At 40.9% G+C, this 19,566-nt stretch overlaps 1 protein-coding gene across 5 annotated transcripts in view; it reads left to right on the plus strand.

The window, feature by feature from the left end:
• LOC129185738 (RNA-binding motif, single-stranded-interacting protein 3-like) overlaps positions 1–19,566 on the plus strand; it is a 172,510-nt gene that overhangs the window by 82,563 nt on the left and 70,381 nt on the right. For all 5 annotated transcript variants that reach the window (XM_054783150.1, XM_054783148.1, XM_054783147.1 and 2 more), the window contains one exon: positions 6,715–6,806. In XM_054783150.1, coding sequence (XP_054639125.1) covers positions 6,715–6,806 — 92 coding nt within the window. The remainder of the gene's footprint in view (positions 1–6,714; positions 6,807–19,566) is intronic.

The raw sequence follows: 19,566 nt of genomic DNA on the forward strand, positions 1-19,566 counted from the left end.
CTGTTCTTCTCCAGGAAAAGGTCTGATACTTTGGTGTAAAAGTCTGATCACCTCCTGGTGAGGATGGGTATATAGTTCTCTGTCTTGGTAGTCAAATTCGTTCATTCATTCAGTGGCGCATACAAATATTTTTAATTTGACTTGTTGCTCTCCAGCTGTCAAAAAAAAAAATGTTGGCTTTTCATCTCCATCAAAGAACGGCAGTGACAAGCACCTTCCAGCTCACGCACGCCCCCACCCCTCAGAATGAAGCGGCCCTGCTAGTGCCTCCCCGTATGACATGTATATGTATTTTATTGTCCAATTATTAAAGACTAATGATGTCACACTTACATTAAAGACATCACACATGCTGTAGAAATGCGTGGTGTATCATAAATGTTTATATTATTGGTGACATGCTGACAAACAGAAACTGGCATGCGCCATGAGGCAACACAGTAGGCAGCGCTTGTTTACTAAACTGAGAAGAGACACTCATTTATTCCTCACATTTAATCAGGAAATGTGCAAATTCAACAATTTTTACTTGAAAAAATGTTTAAAAAATTGGAATCATACAGAAAATACATATAGAATACAGTTCAATGGCAAAATATTTATATTTATTTTATATTATTACGTTTTTTTTTTATTTTTCATCATGACATGCCTCCACTGACAGCACGTCACTGGCAGAATGCAAGAAAATTGGCCATTCTCTTCATGGCTGATGTTGTGTCACGAGAGTTGACTGCTGGCTGGCAGAAAAAAAACGTTTCTATCAGTCATGCCGTGTCCACGTCTGGACAGTTGTGTGAAACACTCATTTGGAGAGTGTAAATTAAAGCTACCATATTTTCTGGAAGGGCCGCACAGTGGTTAGCATGTTGGCCACACAGTCAGGAGATCGGGAAGATCTGGGTTTGAATGTCCGTTGGGTATTTCTGTGTGGATTTTGGATGTTCTGCCCGTGTGTGCGTGGGTTTTTTCCAGGTACTCCGGTTTCCTCCCACATTCCAAAAACTTGCATGTTAGGTTAATTGGAGACTCTAAATTGTCCATAGGTATGAATGGGAGAGTGAATGGTTGTTTGTCTATATGTGCCCTGCGATTGGCTGGCGACCAGTCCAGGGTGTACCCCGCCTTTCTCCCGAGGTCAGCTGGGATAGGCTCCAGCATACCCAAGACCCTAATGAGGATAAGCGGCATAGAAAATTGATGGATCGATATTTTCTGGAGTATAAGTCGCAAATCCAAAACCAGAACTTCATTTTTGTATTGACAAATTTTCAATCCACTCAATCCACACTTAATTATAGTTGCACATTACTTACAGACACATACTCTCCAAGTCAGAAGTGTATTAGAAAGGTTCGGTAACAAAAAGTGTCAACATATCATTGAAGTTGTGTGCCTAACTGCGTCACAACTCAGTGAATTATTGCGGCCCCTAGGTGTTGCCAAAAAAACCCAAAAAACAACCACCCCACTTTAACTTAAAGGCAGCACATGTTCAATTATGTACAGTATATATTTTGATATATAAGTTGCACCTGACTACAAGTTGCAGGACCAGACAAACCATGAAAAAAGTGTGATTTATACGCCGAAAGACACAGTCATTGTACAATAACGTAACATTTCATTTTAAAGCTCATGCACAATGGTCTTGAGATTCTGACTCAAGGAACACCTTTGTGTTCATCCTGCATACTTGCTGCAGCCCAGCTCCAAGAATGACTGCGTATAAAAGCCTCTTTGATTATTTCACAGTAACTGGAAAAATGTGTTTGCTCCGTCAGTCCCCATTTTTTAAAAATTTTGTCAGAAGTTACTACCTCTTTAGGGGATATCGTGGTAGAAAGAAAAACAAATCATAGTTTCTAGGAAAACTGTTGCCATAGGAATAAATCATTCTAATCCCCTTCCAAGAGTGCACTGGCATTCCATATAAACTTTAACTCTTGGTAATGGCAGCCGGTTTCATATACTTGATGATTTGAACATGTTGTGTGGGTCTTTGTGGTACAAGTCCTTGTTTTCTTCATGTCAAGTGACAAGCGGCACACAACAAGTCAAGTTATCAGACTGCCCTTACAATAACCGTTATACTGGCAATACTTCCATCCGTCCATGCAGCCAGCCATCCATTTCCTACTGTTTACCCTGGTCAGGGTTGCATGGAGCTGGGCGACAAGCGGACTACACCATGGGCTGGTTGCCAGTCAATCACAGGAGACATATGGAGACATAGAAACAAATATTCGCACTCACACTGGCAACGTCACTGAGTGGGAACTGCACATCAGACATCACCAATGTGGCTTTTTCTAATTTTATTTGACTCGTCTTACTCTTTTATTTTCCTGCCCTGAGTTGAATACAACAAAATTTCCCCTTGCATCAATGAAGTTCAATATTGTGATTCTGTGTTCTGTAATGTTGGGTTTCGACCCACCAGTTGAGAATCACTGCTCTAAATGACATCCCAGTGGTCCTCTGGTTACGAACAAGTTCCTTTTTGGGACTGTAATGTAAGTCGAGTTCAAGTGTAAGTCTGAACTTACGCCTAAATTAACTCCCAAATCACTCACAATGTACACAGAACACATGACGGACATGTAAAATACACTAAGCAAAAGATTAAGAATGAAATGAAACAGTAATGAACAGAGAACAACTATTCCTGATGGTTGTCCTGACTTCTTAAGATATTGTCCAAGGCTAGTCTGGAAGGATCACTTTCTCTTCTCCTTCCAGATCTCCTTGTAACCGCCAACAGAATCCATGACCCCTCTAGCATTCAATAATCTTTATCCTGAATGATGGTCGCGCCAGTCGAGCCCAAAATAGTGCCAATAATGGTGGGCGTGTCTCCTCTCGCAGAGCTTTTTATGGTGTTCATTTTCACTTACATGGTTATAGCTTTCCTTTCCTTCGGCTCACTGCCGCTTGGGAGACATAATGAAGTGTACAAAGTTAACTAATAAGTGATGTTATTCTTCCACTGTATGGCTGAGCATGTATTCATCCGCCCAGCACGAGGAAGACTTGTGTATTCTTCCGCCGGCACGTGCTGTAACTACTTCTCCAGCGATTATCGTGTTCATGGACCAGAATCACGCTTTAAATGAATCCATGGGAGTGTGCTCTTAAGCACGAAACAACATCCAATGCCATAAACCGAGGACCACCTGTACTGTTTTTGCATTGTTTTTCATTACTTGTTGTTGGAAATCGTGCTAAATAACAACAGACTTTCAGGCGGATCGCTTCTTGTAATCTTTTTTTTGTTATTCCGACACAAACAACTCGTGCAGTCAGTTTTTCTCCCTCTTAACTGGAAAACCACTTGCACATCACATGGTAAAAAAAAAAACAAAAAAAAACAACCTGCATCAATGGCGTCAGTTTCCTGACTAATGCAAATGACTCATCTAATAGCAGTGGGATTTTATGCAAACTAAACTCCAGTACATTTCGGATATATGGAACACAAATTTCACTGGAAGGAGATGAAGGCATCTCATCAGACTGCTGATCAATACTGTATACTTGTGCATTCTTTATTAAAGTGTCCCTAATTAGATAAATACAGATAGAATTCCAAACGCTGTCAATGCTTGTATGAACACTTCCATACATTTATAATCTTCCAAGAATGTGAATGCATGCTCATCGGAATGTTTGTTGCAGATTTTGGCATGTCACATTATAGGAGAGAATGTGTGTGTGTGTGTGTTTTTGGTATCCTATGCTGGCAAAATGATGAGTTTCTCATTAGCGACATCATACATATTTGTGTGCGGGGCAGATCTTGCTGTGAAAGCAGCTTTCCGCCTTTGAACAATTAAAAAAAAAATCTGCTTATCAGCAATATAGTCCATGCTACCAACATTTTGGAAAAGAAAGGAGGCAAAAATGTTGTGGAGTGCTTGACTGTGTGTCTTTCAGTGAGAAAATAAAAGGAATGGGGAAATGTATTCCTTCCTTAATACAGAAATTATTAGGCTACCCTTGTTTCTTCAGTTTCTTGTTCATTTTAACGCCACCTACAACTGAAGGTACATTTGTTTGGACAAATATAATGATGGCAACAAAAATAACTCATAAGAGTTATATTTTTTCTTATCAAGAAAACCTTGGAAATAGCTAAATATCAGCTGTTAAATGAAACTCTTATTAGCTATGTTTGTTGTTACCATTATATTTGTCCCAACAAATATACCTTTATCTGTACCAGGCATTAAAATGAACAAGAAAATGAAGAAACAAGGTGATGGAATATTTTTTTTTCCATGACTGTATGTTTGCATTTTTGATTCATGCTAAGGCTTTTGTAATATAGATCATTTAATTGTGTTAACATGAAGTCCACACAAAACTACAGCTGGGGTTTCAAAGCAGTGTGGCTTTCCAATTAATTCTCCTGCCTAGCTCAACTCAAGTGTGCCGACATCTTTTTTTTAATCAGCCTACCTCATAAACATGATCAAACAGGTCTTTCACAAGCATCCTTTCTGTACTGTTCATTGTCTCCATATACCCTTTGCACACAATGACACGAGCCTATGACTATGATGTCATTCACACCTACTGTAGACTGAATGTCTTTTTTTGTGCTCTTTTGACTCAATATCACCTCCAAATCCAGCCACTGAAACTGTGAATTTTTTTATGTATGTCTTTGTCTGAAACCCCAGATGTTTTACAATAACATACAGTGGTTATAAATTTTGCAGGGCTGTCAAAAATAACACATTCAGGGTGGTAACACAGTTGTTTAATTAATTATGTTAACATTTTTCACGTAATTAACGCTTGCGTATCATGGCAAGCCACACCTCTCTGTTTTAGAATTTTCTGGCCGATCACTGATCATTAAAAAGCCTGACCTGCCCATCCCGATTTTGGCCGTCACAATTTTAAAAAAAAATAACCGACAGCATACATTTTCAGTGTTCCAACCTTTGTTGAAAAACGTTGAACAATCCCCGTGAAACAATGCAAACTTGTTGTTTTAACTGCACATGAGGTAGTTCTCTCAAATATAAATGAAATGTTGTGAACATTTTAAAAAGCAAAAAAAACTTGCACAAACAGGTTACACTGCAGACTTGATTTGAGTTTCTTACCAAAACTAAAGTCAACAGCCACGGAAAATAGCTGGACGCTCAACGCTAAATACGATAACAGTGGGTCGCTGCCTGGCTCTTTGTCCCCAATAGCTTTAACTTTAGCCTTAGCTTGATTGCTTGCAAGCGTGGTTGACTTTCAGACATTTGCGGAGGTACATGCGACCGGTAGATAAGATCTGTTTCATATGTAAGCATCGGCCAATCGCCCAAAGTTAAGGAAACTGGCATGTTAAGTTTTAACTGAGGTTCATAATTAAAAATACTTCGTTATTCGGGTCTGATTTCTGTGATGAAGAACGTAGTTCCGCTTAGTTGCTGGGGACTGTTAAGTAAGTAATATGCGTTCAAAAGAGTAATATGTTTGCGTCACAAAAATGCCTCCTCAAAAAAATTAAACCTCACAAAACACTCTGCATTGTATTTGTCTCCCGGCGTATCCCTGCTCACTGTCGCCTGTGCGTTTGTGTATGTGACAAAGACACTTTCCACCGCTGTGGAACACATACGTAAACAAGATGGTCACGGCGCTCCGTCGCGGAAGTAGATGCGAGCGTTAATGCTGTTAATGGACTACAATGCTGATGGGGATGCCATACAACTTCATGTCAAAAAATCCAAACTATCCCGAAATCCTTGTTTCTGCATCACACATCTGTCTGTTCTTTCACAAACACACTAAATCAGGGGTCTCAAACTCGCGGCCCGTGGGGCATTTGCGGCCCACCAAATCGTATCTTGCGGCCCGCGACTGGACATCAAAGGGTAGTGTAACCGCAGCCCGCAACATCCGGGCAAGCTCGGTGTTACTTCCATACTTACAGGGGCAAGTAAACACCAACACTGGACTAACAGTGGTGTTATCACATGGATGTATTGTGAATCGTATCGTATCGTGAGGTAACCTGAGATTCCCAGCCCCACTCCCAATACTTGATGCGGCCCAGCCTCACCGAGACTCTACCTCCACTGGCCCCCAGTGAAATCGAGTTTGAGACCCCTGCACTAAATCAACTGTAACTTTATATTTCTTTCCAATCAGCTCACCTGTAAAACAAAATGTAGTCGCTACCCCAAAATATGGAGAATGGAAGTGCTAAAAAAAATGTGTGCCATACCAACGTGAACCAAACGGATCTCCAGTTTAAATACCAAGCTATATAAAGGTCAATATTACCTATAATGCAGTTCTTGGGGTGTACATCAACAGTTAGACATTCACGCCTTGTTCTGAAAAACAGTTTAATTCAAAACACGACAGCTGACATTTTTCCATTTAAAATGCAATGAGAAACTTGACCCAACATTATGAGAAGTCCCGAATGGTAAACAAGCTAACAAGAGTGACTGTTATGACACCAATTGTGTTGATGCTCTGTGCTCAAACACATTTAATGGGGGGGACTAGCAGTGTTCATTAAATACGTGAGCTGACTTGATTTTGACACATTTACTGGATTAATGCAGTGTTGAAACACAAACAACTAGTGTTTTCTCTGCAAAATGCAAAACAGCCTCCACCTCATATTCTCAGCCTTTATTGTGTATTTCATTGTCTTATTCATGTGCCTTTTGTTCTTTGTATGTTGATGTGCAGGCTATGGCTTTGTGGACTTTGACAGCCCCGCAGCTGCCCAGAAAGCCGTGGCTTCGCTCAAAGCCAGCGGAGTCCAGGCACAGATGGCAAAGGTAAGATTTTTGCCGCCTTTCACTCCGCAATCCCGTCTCGTCTTGTCAGTTTGGCTTTTTTAGGGCACTGCCGTCTCACACGAAGAAAACCTGCTTTTGTGTTGTTCATTGAATGACAAGAGACTGATGGATCCAGCTTTAAATGGGGGCTACTGATTATTAAATCTTTACGTAGTGATAGATTAGCCAGCATGGCCACATTGAGAGTATAGATTGGAAAATATGAAAAAGGGAATTTTGTTTAGGCATTTTTTCATGTTTTTTAGGGCTGTCAAAGTATGAATAATTGTAATCAAATTTATCACAGTGTAAAATTAATTAATCATGATTAATCTTTGCCGCTATGTGGGAAATATGCCATTTTTTGCTGTATTTTATGAACAGAAAGACGAATGGCAGGACACAATTATGTATATTTGTATGTAGTATTTACATTTGATTAAATTATGTAAAATTTATTACATTTAAATAAAGCTAAACGATAGCACACGTATGAAAATGTATTTGCCTAACGCTAGTCTCTTTAATCGGAGCAGAACATTTGAATCACACCTTAACCGCATTATTATGACCCATGAAGGGTTGCATTCAAAGACACCACTTAAGTTGAATTCATGTTTTCGGTGTAGATGTATTTTCTGAGATTTCCGAGCATACTTTAAATGCAGTAAATTGTACTTACGCAGTAAGAGTTACGTTAGTGAGAGATAAGAATACCCACTTACTGTTTTCCTTTGTCTTTCTGTTTATTTAGACCACAAATTCATGCATAATAACGACGTTGTTGTGATTTTTGGAGTGTCAGCGAATGCACCTCGCTGTCGTCTAGTGGCAGTGAGAAAGTGTTGGACTAGAGACGTGTTTGCGAGTTGGAGATGCATTCAGCGATATGAAAACGTGTTTCCTGGTTTCTTATTGTTTTGCATGTTTGTCACACTTTAATGTTTCAGGTCATCATCGTATTACTCAAGAGCAGCACAACTGAACACAAAATGCAGTTTTCAAACGAAACTTTTTATTATGAAGGGAGAAAACAAATCCAAACCTACAGTACATGGCCCTGTGTAAAAATATGATTCCCCCCTAAACCTAATAACTGGTTGGGCCACCCATAGCAGCAGCAACTGCAATCAATTTTGTTTTTGATAACTTCTTTTACTCATTGGGGTAATTTTGGTTGGCCGACCACTCCTGGGAAGGTTCACTACTGTTCCATGTTTTCGCTATATGTGGATAATGGCTGTCACTGTGGTGTGCTGGAGCACCAAAACTTTAGAAATGTCTTTATAACCTTTTCCAGACTGTTACATCAGGACCATGTAGGTTTGGACTTTTTTTTTTTCCTCTCATAATAATAAAAGGTTTTGTGATCAGTTGTGTTGTCATTGACTAATATTCACATTCGTTTGATGATCTGAAACATTTAAGTGTGACAAACTAATGCTTCAACAATAAGAAATGAGGAAGGGGGCAACCACTTCTTCACACCAGTGTACATGGTGTTGGAATTGCACTGCTGTTGATGTGTTCAGGCCAGAATGAAGTTATTAAAGAGCAGCAGACTCTGGCAGATATGTGACTGTGGTGACGCTATTGTCGCTCCGTCTGCCGTCATAACAGAGAGATGTGGCTTGACCTGATGCGCGTACGTCAATGGCGCTAATAATTTTAACATAATTGATTAATTAATTAATTAATTACCGCCGTTAACACGCTATTTTTGGCAGCCCTAGTGTTTTTTTCTACATTTTGTCCCGATTATGTCTGTTTTTATACCACACATTAGTGTAGACATGTCTGCATACCAATGAGGTTATGTTTGGTGCAGACGGAGCACATAAAAGTGGAATTTGCGTGCTTATCGTGTATCTCATCATTATACAGTATCAGCAGGTCACTCAAACGTCTCTCTGTCTTCTATCAAAGACTGCAAACAAGTTTCTTTGCTGTGTGTGTGTGTGTGTGTGCGTGTGCACGCCTGCCTGGCTGCCAGTTGTGCGCAACAAACTGACGAGGCTGTCTTGCTTTCACATTCATTAAAGCTGTATCACAGCATTCTTCCTTTTAGATTTGCGTGAGGAGTGCAATTAAAATGAAGCAGTCTTCAGGCATTAGGAGCATCCAGAAGAATTAAACAGCAGCAAGCCTCTGAGCCACGTTGCTGTTCTATTACACCTCTTTTCATTAGACTTCTATCTTCTACTTTCTTCCTAATGGCTGGGGGGGTCATTTGGAAGAGCAGCATTGATGTGTTTAGCTGTTATTAAGAAGAGAAGAGTCATCCATTCCTCTGAGATTGAGCTTTCCGGGGGGATGGAAGGCTGAAGTGAAATGAAATTACGCAGACTTTGTACTGTTTCATCAACCAATTATGAACAGAGTTTCTGACATCCTGGCTAACTTTTCTCACTCTTAATGCAAAGGAAAGTTCAGTTATACTTCCAACTTCATTTCATAAGCGCTTTGAGAAAATGGTGGGTATAAAACTATAAAAATGTGCTCTAATTAGACAACGACGAGCTAGACAAATGCGTCTGACTTCATGCCATGCCTTGCTCACTCACCCTCTACTATTGTAGATATTTGGAGTGTTACTGGGCTAGACACTTGTTTCATTTTAATTGATTCTCATTGGCAAGGTGTTTAAGAGCTTTTCCATTCCCAAGTGTGATAAAGTGGAGGTGGAGTGAGACAAAAGGAATGTAGAGTTTTGTTGAGAAAGATCTCTAAAATAAATATTCATGCATTTCGCTACTGCCTACCTTGCTGTGAGGCAGATGTGGTAATCACATTCACCACCATACTGCCCCTTCTGAAACAATCAAATGTGGTGATAATAGTAATAATTGATTGGATTTATATATTACCTTTCTAGACACCCAGGCAGTTAAGACACATCCCTTGGAAGGACACCTGGCCTTGGAAATATTTGACACAGTGTGACTACTATGCAGTTCTGGGCCAGCCAGGTCTCCGGAGACCATTTTCAAAGGCTACATCACCAAGACTGCAAAAGCAGGACATTAGCTGAGCCGCAGCTGCAGCTTCAGCATCACCCCCCTGTTGGTGTCTACACAGCATGCGCACACATATAATGAACTTTAGGTCACCCATTACTTGGCAGCTCTCATAACCCAAAGCGCATTCACTTAAGTAACAGCCATACGACAGAACAAAATAGACTAAAACCTGTGAAAATATGCTTCAGGCCCTGTCACATGAATAAAGTGTAACAAACCCACCACGGAGAATTCATTAGAGAACTTTGCAGTCGCTGTGTACATCCTGACTAGAGGTACACCAGCAAGCATGATCTGGATTCAACATGATTCACTGGAAACATCAAACAGAGAAGCCGTCCAGCTTTGTCATCTCGTGGTAGTGGGTGGTACATTCTCCCCAAGAGGCTGGAATTATATACTGAGAATCCACGTGAAGGCTAGAAAGCAGGCTAGAGGCTAGAAATCTCTTGATTGAGTGGGTTTCAATTCAACCGAGTTAACCATGATTGCAGTGGCATCCTGGCATTATCCACGGATTAATTAGAAAATAGTTTAAGCAAGATTAGAGTGTTGGTGTGTTTATTAGTGTTTTTGTTGTGAAGCCGCCCTCATCCGTTAAACCCTGTCAACAGCGTTCTGATAGGCACATGGTTTGGGTTACAAATAGGTAAGACAAGTAAAATTGGGCCAGTCAAGAGTGAAAACACATTGTGTGTGTGTCGTGCACTCACTTCCTCAGTCTTCTTGGTAATTACTGTTGACCTGAAAGATGCCACAGCTGCACTCCCCATTTCTCCTACCTCTTCACTCACACTCAGTTTTCCTCTCTCAATTCTCACTTTTTCATTGCATGGGTACCACTTTGTTGAATCACTTTAAGCCATTTCGACTCATCTGTTTTCATACCGCACCTTATATCTCAAGATTTGACTCCAATAAATATATGCTATAGTTTGGTGAGTGTAGTATGCTGGCCCACGTTGATTGAATAGCTAACTTTTTTAGATTCACAACAAACTGCTTCTATAAAACAGTTTTTGTCTATGGCATCCTGCCCTCGAGGTAAACAATGGGTGCATCTAAACTAGAGCCGCAACGATTAATCGATGAATCAATTATTAATCGATTATCCAATTAATCGACTATTTTGGTAATCGGTTAATCGTTTCATTTAAAAATGTACAGTTAATACTGATTTCAGCCTCTCAAATGTGACTTTTTTTTAAATTTCCTTAGTCACCCATGAAAGCAGACCTATAATCTTTGCCTTTCAGGCAAAACAGGATAGTCACATCAGCTTTGACTTTGGAAAAGAGCAATCAACATTTTTGCCTCTTTCTGATATCTTGTGAAGCAAACCCCTGAAGAACATTCCCACACAAAATATGGGATTTATCCACTTATCCACTAGGAAAATGCATGCATTTATGCACAACTCTTACCATGGGTACACACAAAACTTAGCGGTAGAACAGTGAAACTACCAATAGCTATAGCTGTGCCTGTCCAGCACAAGCCATATCATCTTGCTAGATGCTTCACAACTTGACCATCAAACAAGGCCCCGCCCCTATCCCCAGAGCACATGAGCTGATGCCAAACACAAGGCCTGCCTCTTGCCTGCATGTTTAACTGGACAAGCAATATCCAACATTGAACCTGCAGTGAGGTTATCACAGTCAAATGAATGGGGAGGCGAGTAGACAGAACACTAACTACAGGCAGTAAACACACATAGGGCAACTGCTACTACGGGGAATAATAAATAACAACAACGTTAATTCTGAACACGGAACTTTAGCAACATTATACAGAAGTGCCGCAAGGCATGCTGGGAAGCCAGAAGCACTCCCAACTATGTTGTGTAAGAGTAAACGCTGCCAGGTGTCTGGCAGCAAGCGGTAGGCAAGAGAAGCCTATGTTCTGAAGAACCCGTTGATGTTCCGAAGGACTTGTTCATGTTCTGATGACCCGTTCATGTCAGCTGTTGTTAATAAAGATTGAGAAGACTGGATCAGTTGTACTTTTAGAATACTTAAAGCTTTTTTTGTGGAATAGCTGAGCCTCACGTACCTATGATGAGCCTATCATGATTTTTCATGATGGACCAGATAGACATTGTCAAACAATCTTCGACCTTGGTGGAGACTGCCATTGCAGTTAGGATTTTAAAAGTGTTTATTGAATGTTATTTATTTGTGCAGGTGTATGTATTGTCTGGTGTGTGCATTTCTTCGCTTTGTAAACACAACACATTCAGCAAGCGTGTGAGCATGGTGTGTGTGTGTGTACTGTAATAACAGTTGCAAAGGGCCAAGGTCATTATGCTAATGAGAGCTGCTACCCCTGACAGTGACACTTCACACCTTTCTCCCTTTCCTGTTCCCTTCTTCTCTCTATCTTTTTTCCACATCCACTTTGTCCTTCGCACCTTCTGCCACCTATTCTTTTTTTTTTCTTTTACCTCCTGTCTGTCTGTGTGTATTCTACACAAGGTGCTGCAGCACCTCCTCCAGAGTCATTAGTTATAGGGTTGAGTGAAGGCGAGCGAGGGGGAGGGCTGTCTACAGTCTACAGTATATGACACACATTTACACACACACACACAAGTGAACTTTGTTACATGACTGCCATTTGTCAGGCTTGATTGAACGGTTGGCTCAGTCCCGACTTGTGTTCCAGTCTATCTCTGTCTGGTGGGTGTGTGTCTGATAAAACACAGATGCCCAATGTTCCTTTGACTCAGTCCACTGATGTATCCAATGTGTGTGTCTGTGTTTAGTGTGACTGTTTCTTTTCGTATTATGCCCTCTATCTGTCTGTCTATATATTTACTGTCCAGTATCCATCCATCCATTCATCAGCGTTTAAAGTTTGCTTTTGGGTGTTTACACTCTAAAGTCCAAGTGATTAATCCCATTTAGTAAAAAGAAGGAAAGGGCAGAGACGTGGTCAAGGACAACATGGGCGTACAGCTCTAAAATAAAAGTAGGGCTATACGTGTGTATGTGTCTGCGTGCGCCATCTGTGTGAAGCAGATGAAGACAATGAGTTGAGGGAAGAGAGATAGGAGAGGAGTGGGAGGGAGCCAAGTGAGTGAGACCCAATTGAATTAAATGTAATTTGGCCTGAAAGTGCACAGCCATCAGCTGCTCTCCAATCTTATTAACCCTGCATTACCAGCCCATGGGTTGTGTCGGTGCCAGTGCATGCGCATGCGCATGGAAAGAAGGATAGAGGAGTTAAGTGGATAAGTGAGAAAAGAAAAGGGAAGAGATGTGGCAGGGGAGCGTGCGATGGAGAACACAATGAAGATGAACAATGTGTGTTTGTGTGATTAATGTGGCTCAGCATCACGGCTAATGACGAAATATCAGCAAACCATAAGAATTTTTCCTGCCGCCGTAGTGATTCAGTCTTACTAAAGTGTGTATTATACAAACAAACTAGACTATTGCCATTTTAATAATGCAGGCATTTTTGCATTTTGATTGTATGCGTTTGGTCGATATAGCAGTAGTATTTACAGTCATGCAGTTGTGTGTAGTTAGGACCAGCAAGGCTTTCTCTGCGTGCCTAACCATTACCAGAAGCACTGACCTACATTTCAAACTTACAGTGGTGTAAAAAAGTGTTTGCCCTCTTCCGGATTTCTTATTTTTTGCATGTTTGTCACACTTCAATGTTTCAGATCATCAAACAAATGTAAATATTAGTCAATGACAACACAACTGAACACAAAATGCAGTTTTTCAATGAATGTTTTTATTATGTTTTTATTATTAAGGGAGAAAAAAATCCAAACCTACATGGCCCTCTGTGAAAAAGTGATCTATCAGTCTGGAAAAGGTTATAAAGCATTTCTAAAGCTTTGGGACTCCAACGAAACACAGTGAGAGCCATTATCCACAAATGGTGCAAACATGAAACAGTGGTGAACCTTCCCAGGAGTGGTCGGCCAACCAAAATTACCCCAAGAGCGCAGCGACGACTCATCCAAGAGGTCGTCACAACAACATCCAAAGAACTGCAGGCGTAACTTGCCTCAGTGAATGTCAGTCTTCATAACTCCACCATAAGAAAGACAGGCAAAATGGCCTGCATGGCAGAGTTCTAAGATGAAAACAACTGCTGAGAGAAAAGAACATTAAGGCCCGTCTCAATCCTGCCAGAAAACATCTTGATGATCCCCAAGACCTTTGGGAAAATACTCTGTGGTCTGACGAGACAAAAGTTTAACTCTTTGGAAGGTGTGTGTCCCGTTACATTTGGTGTAAAAGTAGCGCCGTATTTCAGAAAAAGAACATCATACCAACAGTAAAATATGGTGGTGGTAGTATGATGGTCTGGGGCTGTTTTGCTGCTGCAGGACCTGGAAGAATTTTCGTGATAAATGGAAGCATGAATTCTGCTGTCTACCAAAACATCTTAAAGGAGAATGTCCAGCCATCTGTTCGTGACCTCAAGCTGATGATCCAAAACACACCAGCAAGTCCACCTCTGAATGGCTGAAGAAAAACAAAATGAAGACTTTGGAGTGGCCTAGTCAAAGTCCTGATCTGAATCCTTTTGAGATGCTGTGGCATGACCTTAAAAAGAGGCTTCATGCTGGAAAACCCTCCAATGTGCATGAATAACAACAATTCTGCAAAGATCAGTGGGCCAAAATTCCTCCACAGCGCTGTAAGAGACTCATTGCAAGTTATCACAAACGCTTGATTGCAGTTGTTGCTGCTCAGGGTGGCCCGACCAGTTATTAGGTTTAGGGGGCAATCACTTTTCACACAGGGCCATGTAAGTTTGGATTTTTTTCTCCCTTAATAATAAAAGGTTTCATTTAAAAAGGAGAAAAAATTCTGGCTCTCCCACTGAAGGCCCAGTTACCAAATGCACCGCCCGCCACTGTAGTCATGTTTCTACTTCGACATCATCAAAATATGCATTCAGCAGTGGTGCACATGAGCCCTGACAGCAGAATTGAGGCAAAAGTAAGAGAAGGTACAGGTGATGGGAGTGGAATGGTGATGCTCCCCTCGGAAAGCAAACATCCCTTCCGAGAGCTACACACACTATAGTTGTTTATGGCAATCTACTTTTCAGAGCAGTGTATTTGGAAGGGAATGAGAGGGCATGAGATATATTACATGGACTCAAAACACACCATAGATACAGCATGATAAGAAATAATACCTTCACACTGAATTTAATTTAAACACAATAGTTTATATAAATGCATAAAGCTCTTCAAAGCAAATATTTGATTTACCTCTGTAAAATAGAGATGTGCGTATCTTGTAACTTTTAACTTAAGGTTGTATCCTGGATGCAGAGGCACAGCTAATTTACAAAAATAATCTTTAATGTGAAGCATGGAAGACGTCCCCAAAATCCAGAAAACAATGAAAAAAAATACAATATTGAACTACGACCTAAAATTGATTAAGAAACACTCAAAAAAAGGAGTGATATGCAAAAGGAGTGAGGCAGAGTGATGAGCCAGAAGGATAATAACAGCATAAGATTGAACTAGCAAAGAGAACACAACACAGATTAAAACTTCTGTTCCGTAAAGTAGGGTATTGAGATCTAAGCAAAATTGGAAACATAACATTGAAGATGTGTCGAAACAAAAAGGAGGCTTGAGAGAATAATCTTTACTTCTGGCAACAGGTGTGGCTCGTCAAGGAAGGGAACATAGAGTGGAAACAGAAAATAGCCACAAGAAGGAAATGATGACAAAATAAAAGCATGGCAGACAGGAACGGAACATGACATATCTATCACTTAGGGCATATATTCCAATACATTGCCAACAAAACATCACATTCACATTCGGTATACGTGGTATAGAATTTGGTACTGTTCATATAGCAGCTTCACAAGTATAAAAGCTGATTAACTACTCCTAGTAGTAGGGGTGTCACGAGACACCCAAACTAACGAGATGAGACGATACACTAGATTGGGTCCATGAGACGAGACAAAATTTTAACATGAAGTACAATGAAAACATAAGACTGGACAACCATCCATCCATCCATCCATCCATCCATCCATCTTCTATTGCGCTTATCCTCACTAGAGTCGCAGGGTATGCAGGAGCCTATCCTAGCTGACTTCGGACGAGTGGCGGGGTACACCCTGGACTGGTCGCCAGTCAATCGCAGACTGGACAAACACACTTTTTTATTTAACTGAGTCACAAAACCATGCAGGTGTGTTTTTAAATGTTTTTTGTCCCACAAATTGACGCTAAGCGATATTATTGTCTACATTTCATTTTTTTGAGACCAAATAAACCACTTTTATGATAATATATAATAATAATAATAAGAAGAAGAAGAAATAGTACATCGTAATAATGCACTATTTTCTTTAATATGTCATCTTTCAATCTGTAAAGATGTGGATTTGGTATTTTGTCATGGGCAATTTGTACTGTTTGTTATTATTAACTTATTTTATTTCTGCAATAAGCCATGTTCCACAGATGGCGCTTAGCCCCACTTTGGACACCCATGCGTGTTTTGCCAGCAAGACGAGGTGCTGCCAGGTGACGAAGTGTGTCTGTCTGTCTCTGTCAGATTGTATTGTGGAGGTTTTAGAGCAGGGTTCGCCAACTCATCGATCATGAGCTACTAGTCGATCTTTGGGACTTTGTCGGTCGATCGCGAGATCATTTTGAAAAAAATGTATTGTGTCAGTGACCTCACCTCCTGAAGAGCGACCAACAGGCACTCATTTTGTCCACGGAACACGCCCGTATGCCTCGCCGCTATCCAGGCAGCAACCCACGAGCCCCAGCAAGAAGCCCCACAACCTGTGTACATGCCTCTTGTTCTTTTAGTATTCTTTGTAGTTTTCTCCTCTCATAATGATGAAAAAAATCCACAAAACCACAAAGAAAATTCAAAACAAGCTGATAATATGGGAATATGGACTCTGCACACAATGACTGGATAGACTACGACATTGCGGATCTGTACCAGGCAACTTTATGTCCAAGTTTGTGGTCAGATCAGCAGACAGTAGTAATAAGTGACAAAGTTATTGGTTCACAACTTATATACACAGGGAACAGAACAACAACGGGCAACTATTACTGAAACGTGTGTATGGAGTAGAAAGATCCATGTATAGTTCTTGACCATTTATGTTAAAGTATATGTGACTTTGTGTGATCCTGTCCATTCTTGTGTATGTGTTTCACTGTGTTTACATGTGCCAATGATGACCACTGCGACGCGAGAGAGCTAAAAGTGAGAGCACTGTAAGACACATACACAACAATGGACAAGTGGCAGCGCACAGTGAGAGAAGATAACACAGAGCGATTGTGACGTCCGACTTTCTCGTGTCAAATGGTTTTGTGATGAAAATGTATTCATCTTTTGAATGCATATTGTTTTGAGAAACAAAACACTTTACTTTTCTGACCGCACCAACTAGCTGGAACTCTTCAACATCAAAAACTTGGCTCATGGGACACAGTGGGGGAAAGTCACTGTGGATGCGCTACACTGCTGATGAAATCCCAACTATCCCTTTAAATGTATGCCAGACCCCAGTTAGCTTCCCCTGTTTCAAAGACCAGCCGCCACCACTGGTCTGAATATTCTTTGCAACCTAGTAAGTAATAATAATACTAATAAATAGTACATCTCTGAATTCAAACTGGTCCTTTTTGTATTACATAGTCATACTAGTCAACAGTATCAGAAAAAAACCTCTCATTTCATGTTCAGCTAGACTAGGTTACCTTTGAGATTTTTTTTTATACAAAAGTGATATGTTTTTCCACGATTGAGGGCCTCATTTTGAATGAGTATCACCTCAGAATTGTCCCCAGGGGAACAACAAACAAAAAAGAATGAGAGAAATATTGCCAGGAACAGAGGAGGACTGGAGTAGGCAGCTGAGCATGGGGGTGGTGCTTGGTATGATGGAGCAGGGATAGCACTAACTGGAAAACATCATAAAGTGCCCCCCTTACATTTTCTTCCTCTGTGGAATTAGCCTTTGAGTGGGCTGCTTGAAGCGAGGGAGGGAAGGCGAGCTACAGGGAGGGAGTGGGTAGCTGGAGCGAGGGAGGGTAGAGCGATGGAGGGAATATGGAGTGGGCATGCAGCTTGAACTCTGAGAAGAAGGAATGCAAAGTGAACATGGAGAATGAGGAGATATAAGAGGGAAATAAATGGTTATGAGATGAAGAGGTTTGGAGGTAGAAAAGAGTAGTGTGGTATTATTCATGCACATTGCAGAATGAATACAAAGTGCATTCATGCATATAGGTGAAGCTGACAAAAATAGCCCCTTTTATGGTGACACTATTGAGTGCTGTATTCCGACTAGGTACTCAGTCCTCACATCTCTCATTGTTATTGGTGACCAGGCGTGTTTGTTGTTTGTCATTGGCAGACAGCAGAGTCGGCTAGATTCACAATCCGATGGCATAATTCAGCCATCGATCAAACTTTGTGGACAGCAGACGCCAAAGAGAGAGAGAGCTTTCAGAGTTGGATACCACAAATCAAATGCTGTAACCTTTTAGTATTCCTGAGTCTGCACATGCTCACTGAAAACCAATGAGGCTTTTCCCCCTCAAGCACCTATCAGTCTGTCTTCTCTCTTCACTTTGCTTTTTTGTCTTACTGTTTCCTCTTTCAGTCACACTTCCTTATGCCACATCTTCATCTTGGAAGGTTGAGTTCCGGTGGATTCTTCTTCTATTGATGCTGGTCAACTAACCAATTTCAGTTGCCTGCTGATCCCACATCCATAAGCAGTATATTACACCAACAGTGACTTACCCCCCCATTTGGTCCCATCAGTCCAGTTCTGATCAGGGATCCGTGACGAGGAACGTAGTTCCGCTAAGTTGCTGGGTCATTTATATAAAGAGTTTGGCTTCTCAAAAAAATAATAAAGTAATACATTTGCATCACAAAAATATCTCCTAAAAAAAACAGACCTCACAAATCACTCTGTCGCCTGTGCATGCATGTGTATGTGATGAAGATGCTCGTATTTTCTTCCATTGTGGAACACGCACGTAAACAAGATGGCTGCTCCGTTGCGTGAGAAGATGCCAGCGTCTTCATCACATACACAAGAATGCACAGGCGACAGTGTGCAGGGATACGGCGGGAGACAAATATAACATAGAGCGATTTGTGAGGTCTGATTTTTTTGAGGAGCCATTTTTGTGATGCAAATGTATTTACTCTTTTGAACGCACATTGTTTTGAGAAGCCCAACTCTTTACTTAAATGGCCCAGCAACTAAGTGGAATTACATTGCTCATCACGGATCTCCAACCAGAACTGGACTCACGGGACAAAATGGGGGGGTAAGTCGCTGATACTGTAATACAATGCTGATGGGGATATCATACAACTTCATGTAAAAAAATCCGAACAATCCCTTTAATTTACAGTAATTTCTACAATGTGCCGCGGGCCAATAAAAAAAAACAAGCTGCGGGCCGCAAATGGCTCCTGGGCCGCACTTTGGACAACCCTGTTACGGCCTAATGACTTTGTAAAAGAGGACGTTTTTGTTTCAGGTAGTATGAGGAGATAATTTTGAGTGTGCGGTCGTGATGCCCTTAGCAGGAGGATATAATGGTAATTAGATGTTTTCTCATTCCAACGAGAAACACTTTTTGGTGTGAGTCTGTATATGTGTGTGTTGGCAATGAAACATCTGTGAGCTTCTGTCAAAGTAGAAGCGATAACACAGTTAGATGTTTGTTTGAC

This window comes from Dunckerocampus dactyliophorus, chromosome 7 (assembly GCF_027744805.1).
Source record: "Dunckerocampus dactyliophorus isolate RoL2022-P2 chromosome 7, RoL_Ddac_1.1, whole genome shotgun sequence".
Taxonomy (NCBI): domain Eukaryota; kingdom Metazoa; phylum Chordata; class Actinopteri; order Syngnathiformes; family Syngnathidae; genus Dunckerocampus; species Dunckerocampus dactyliophorus.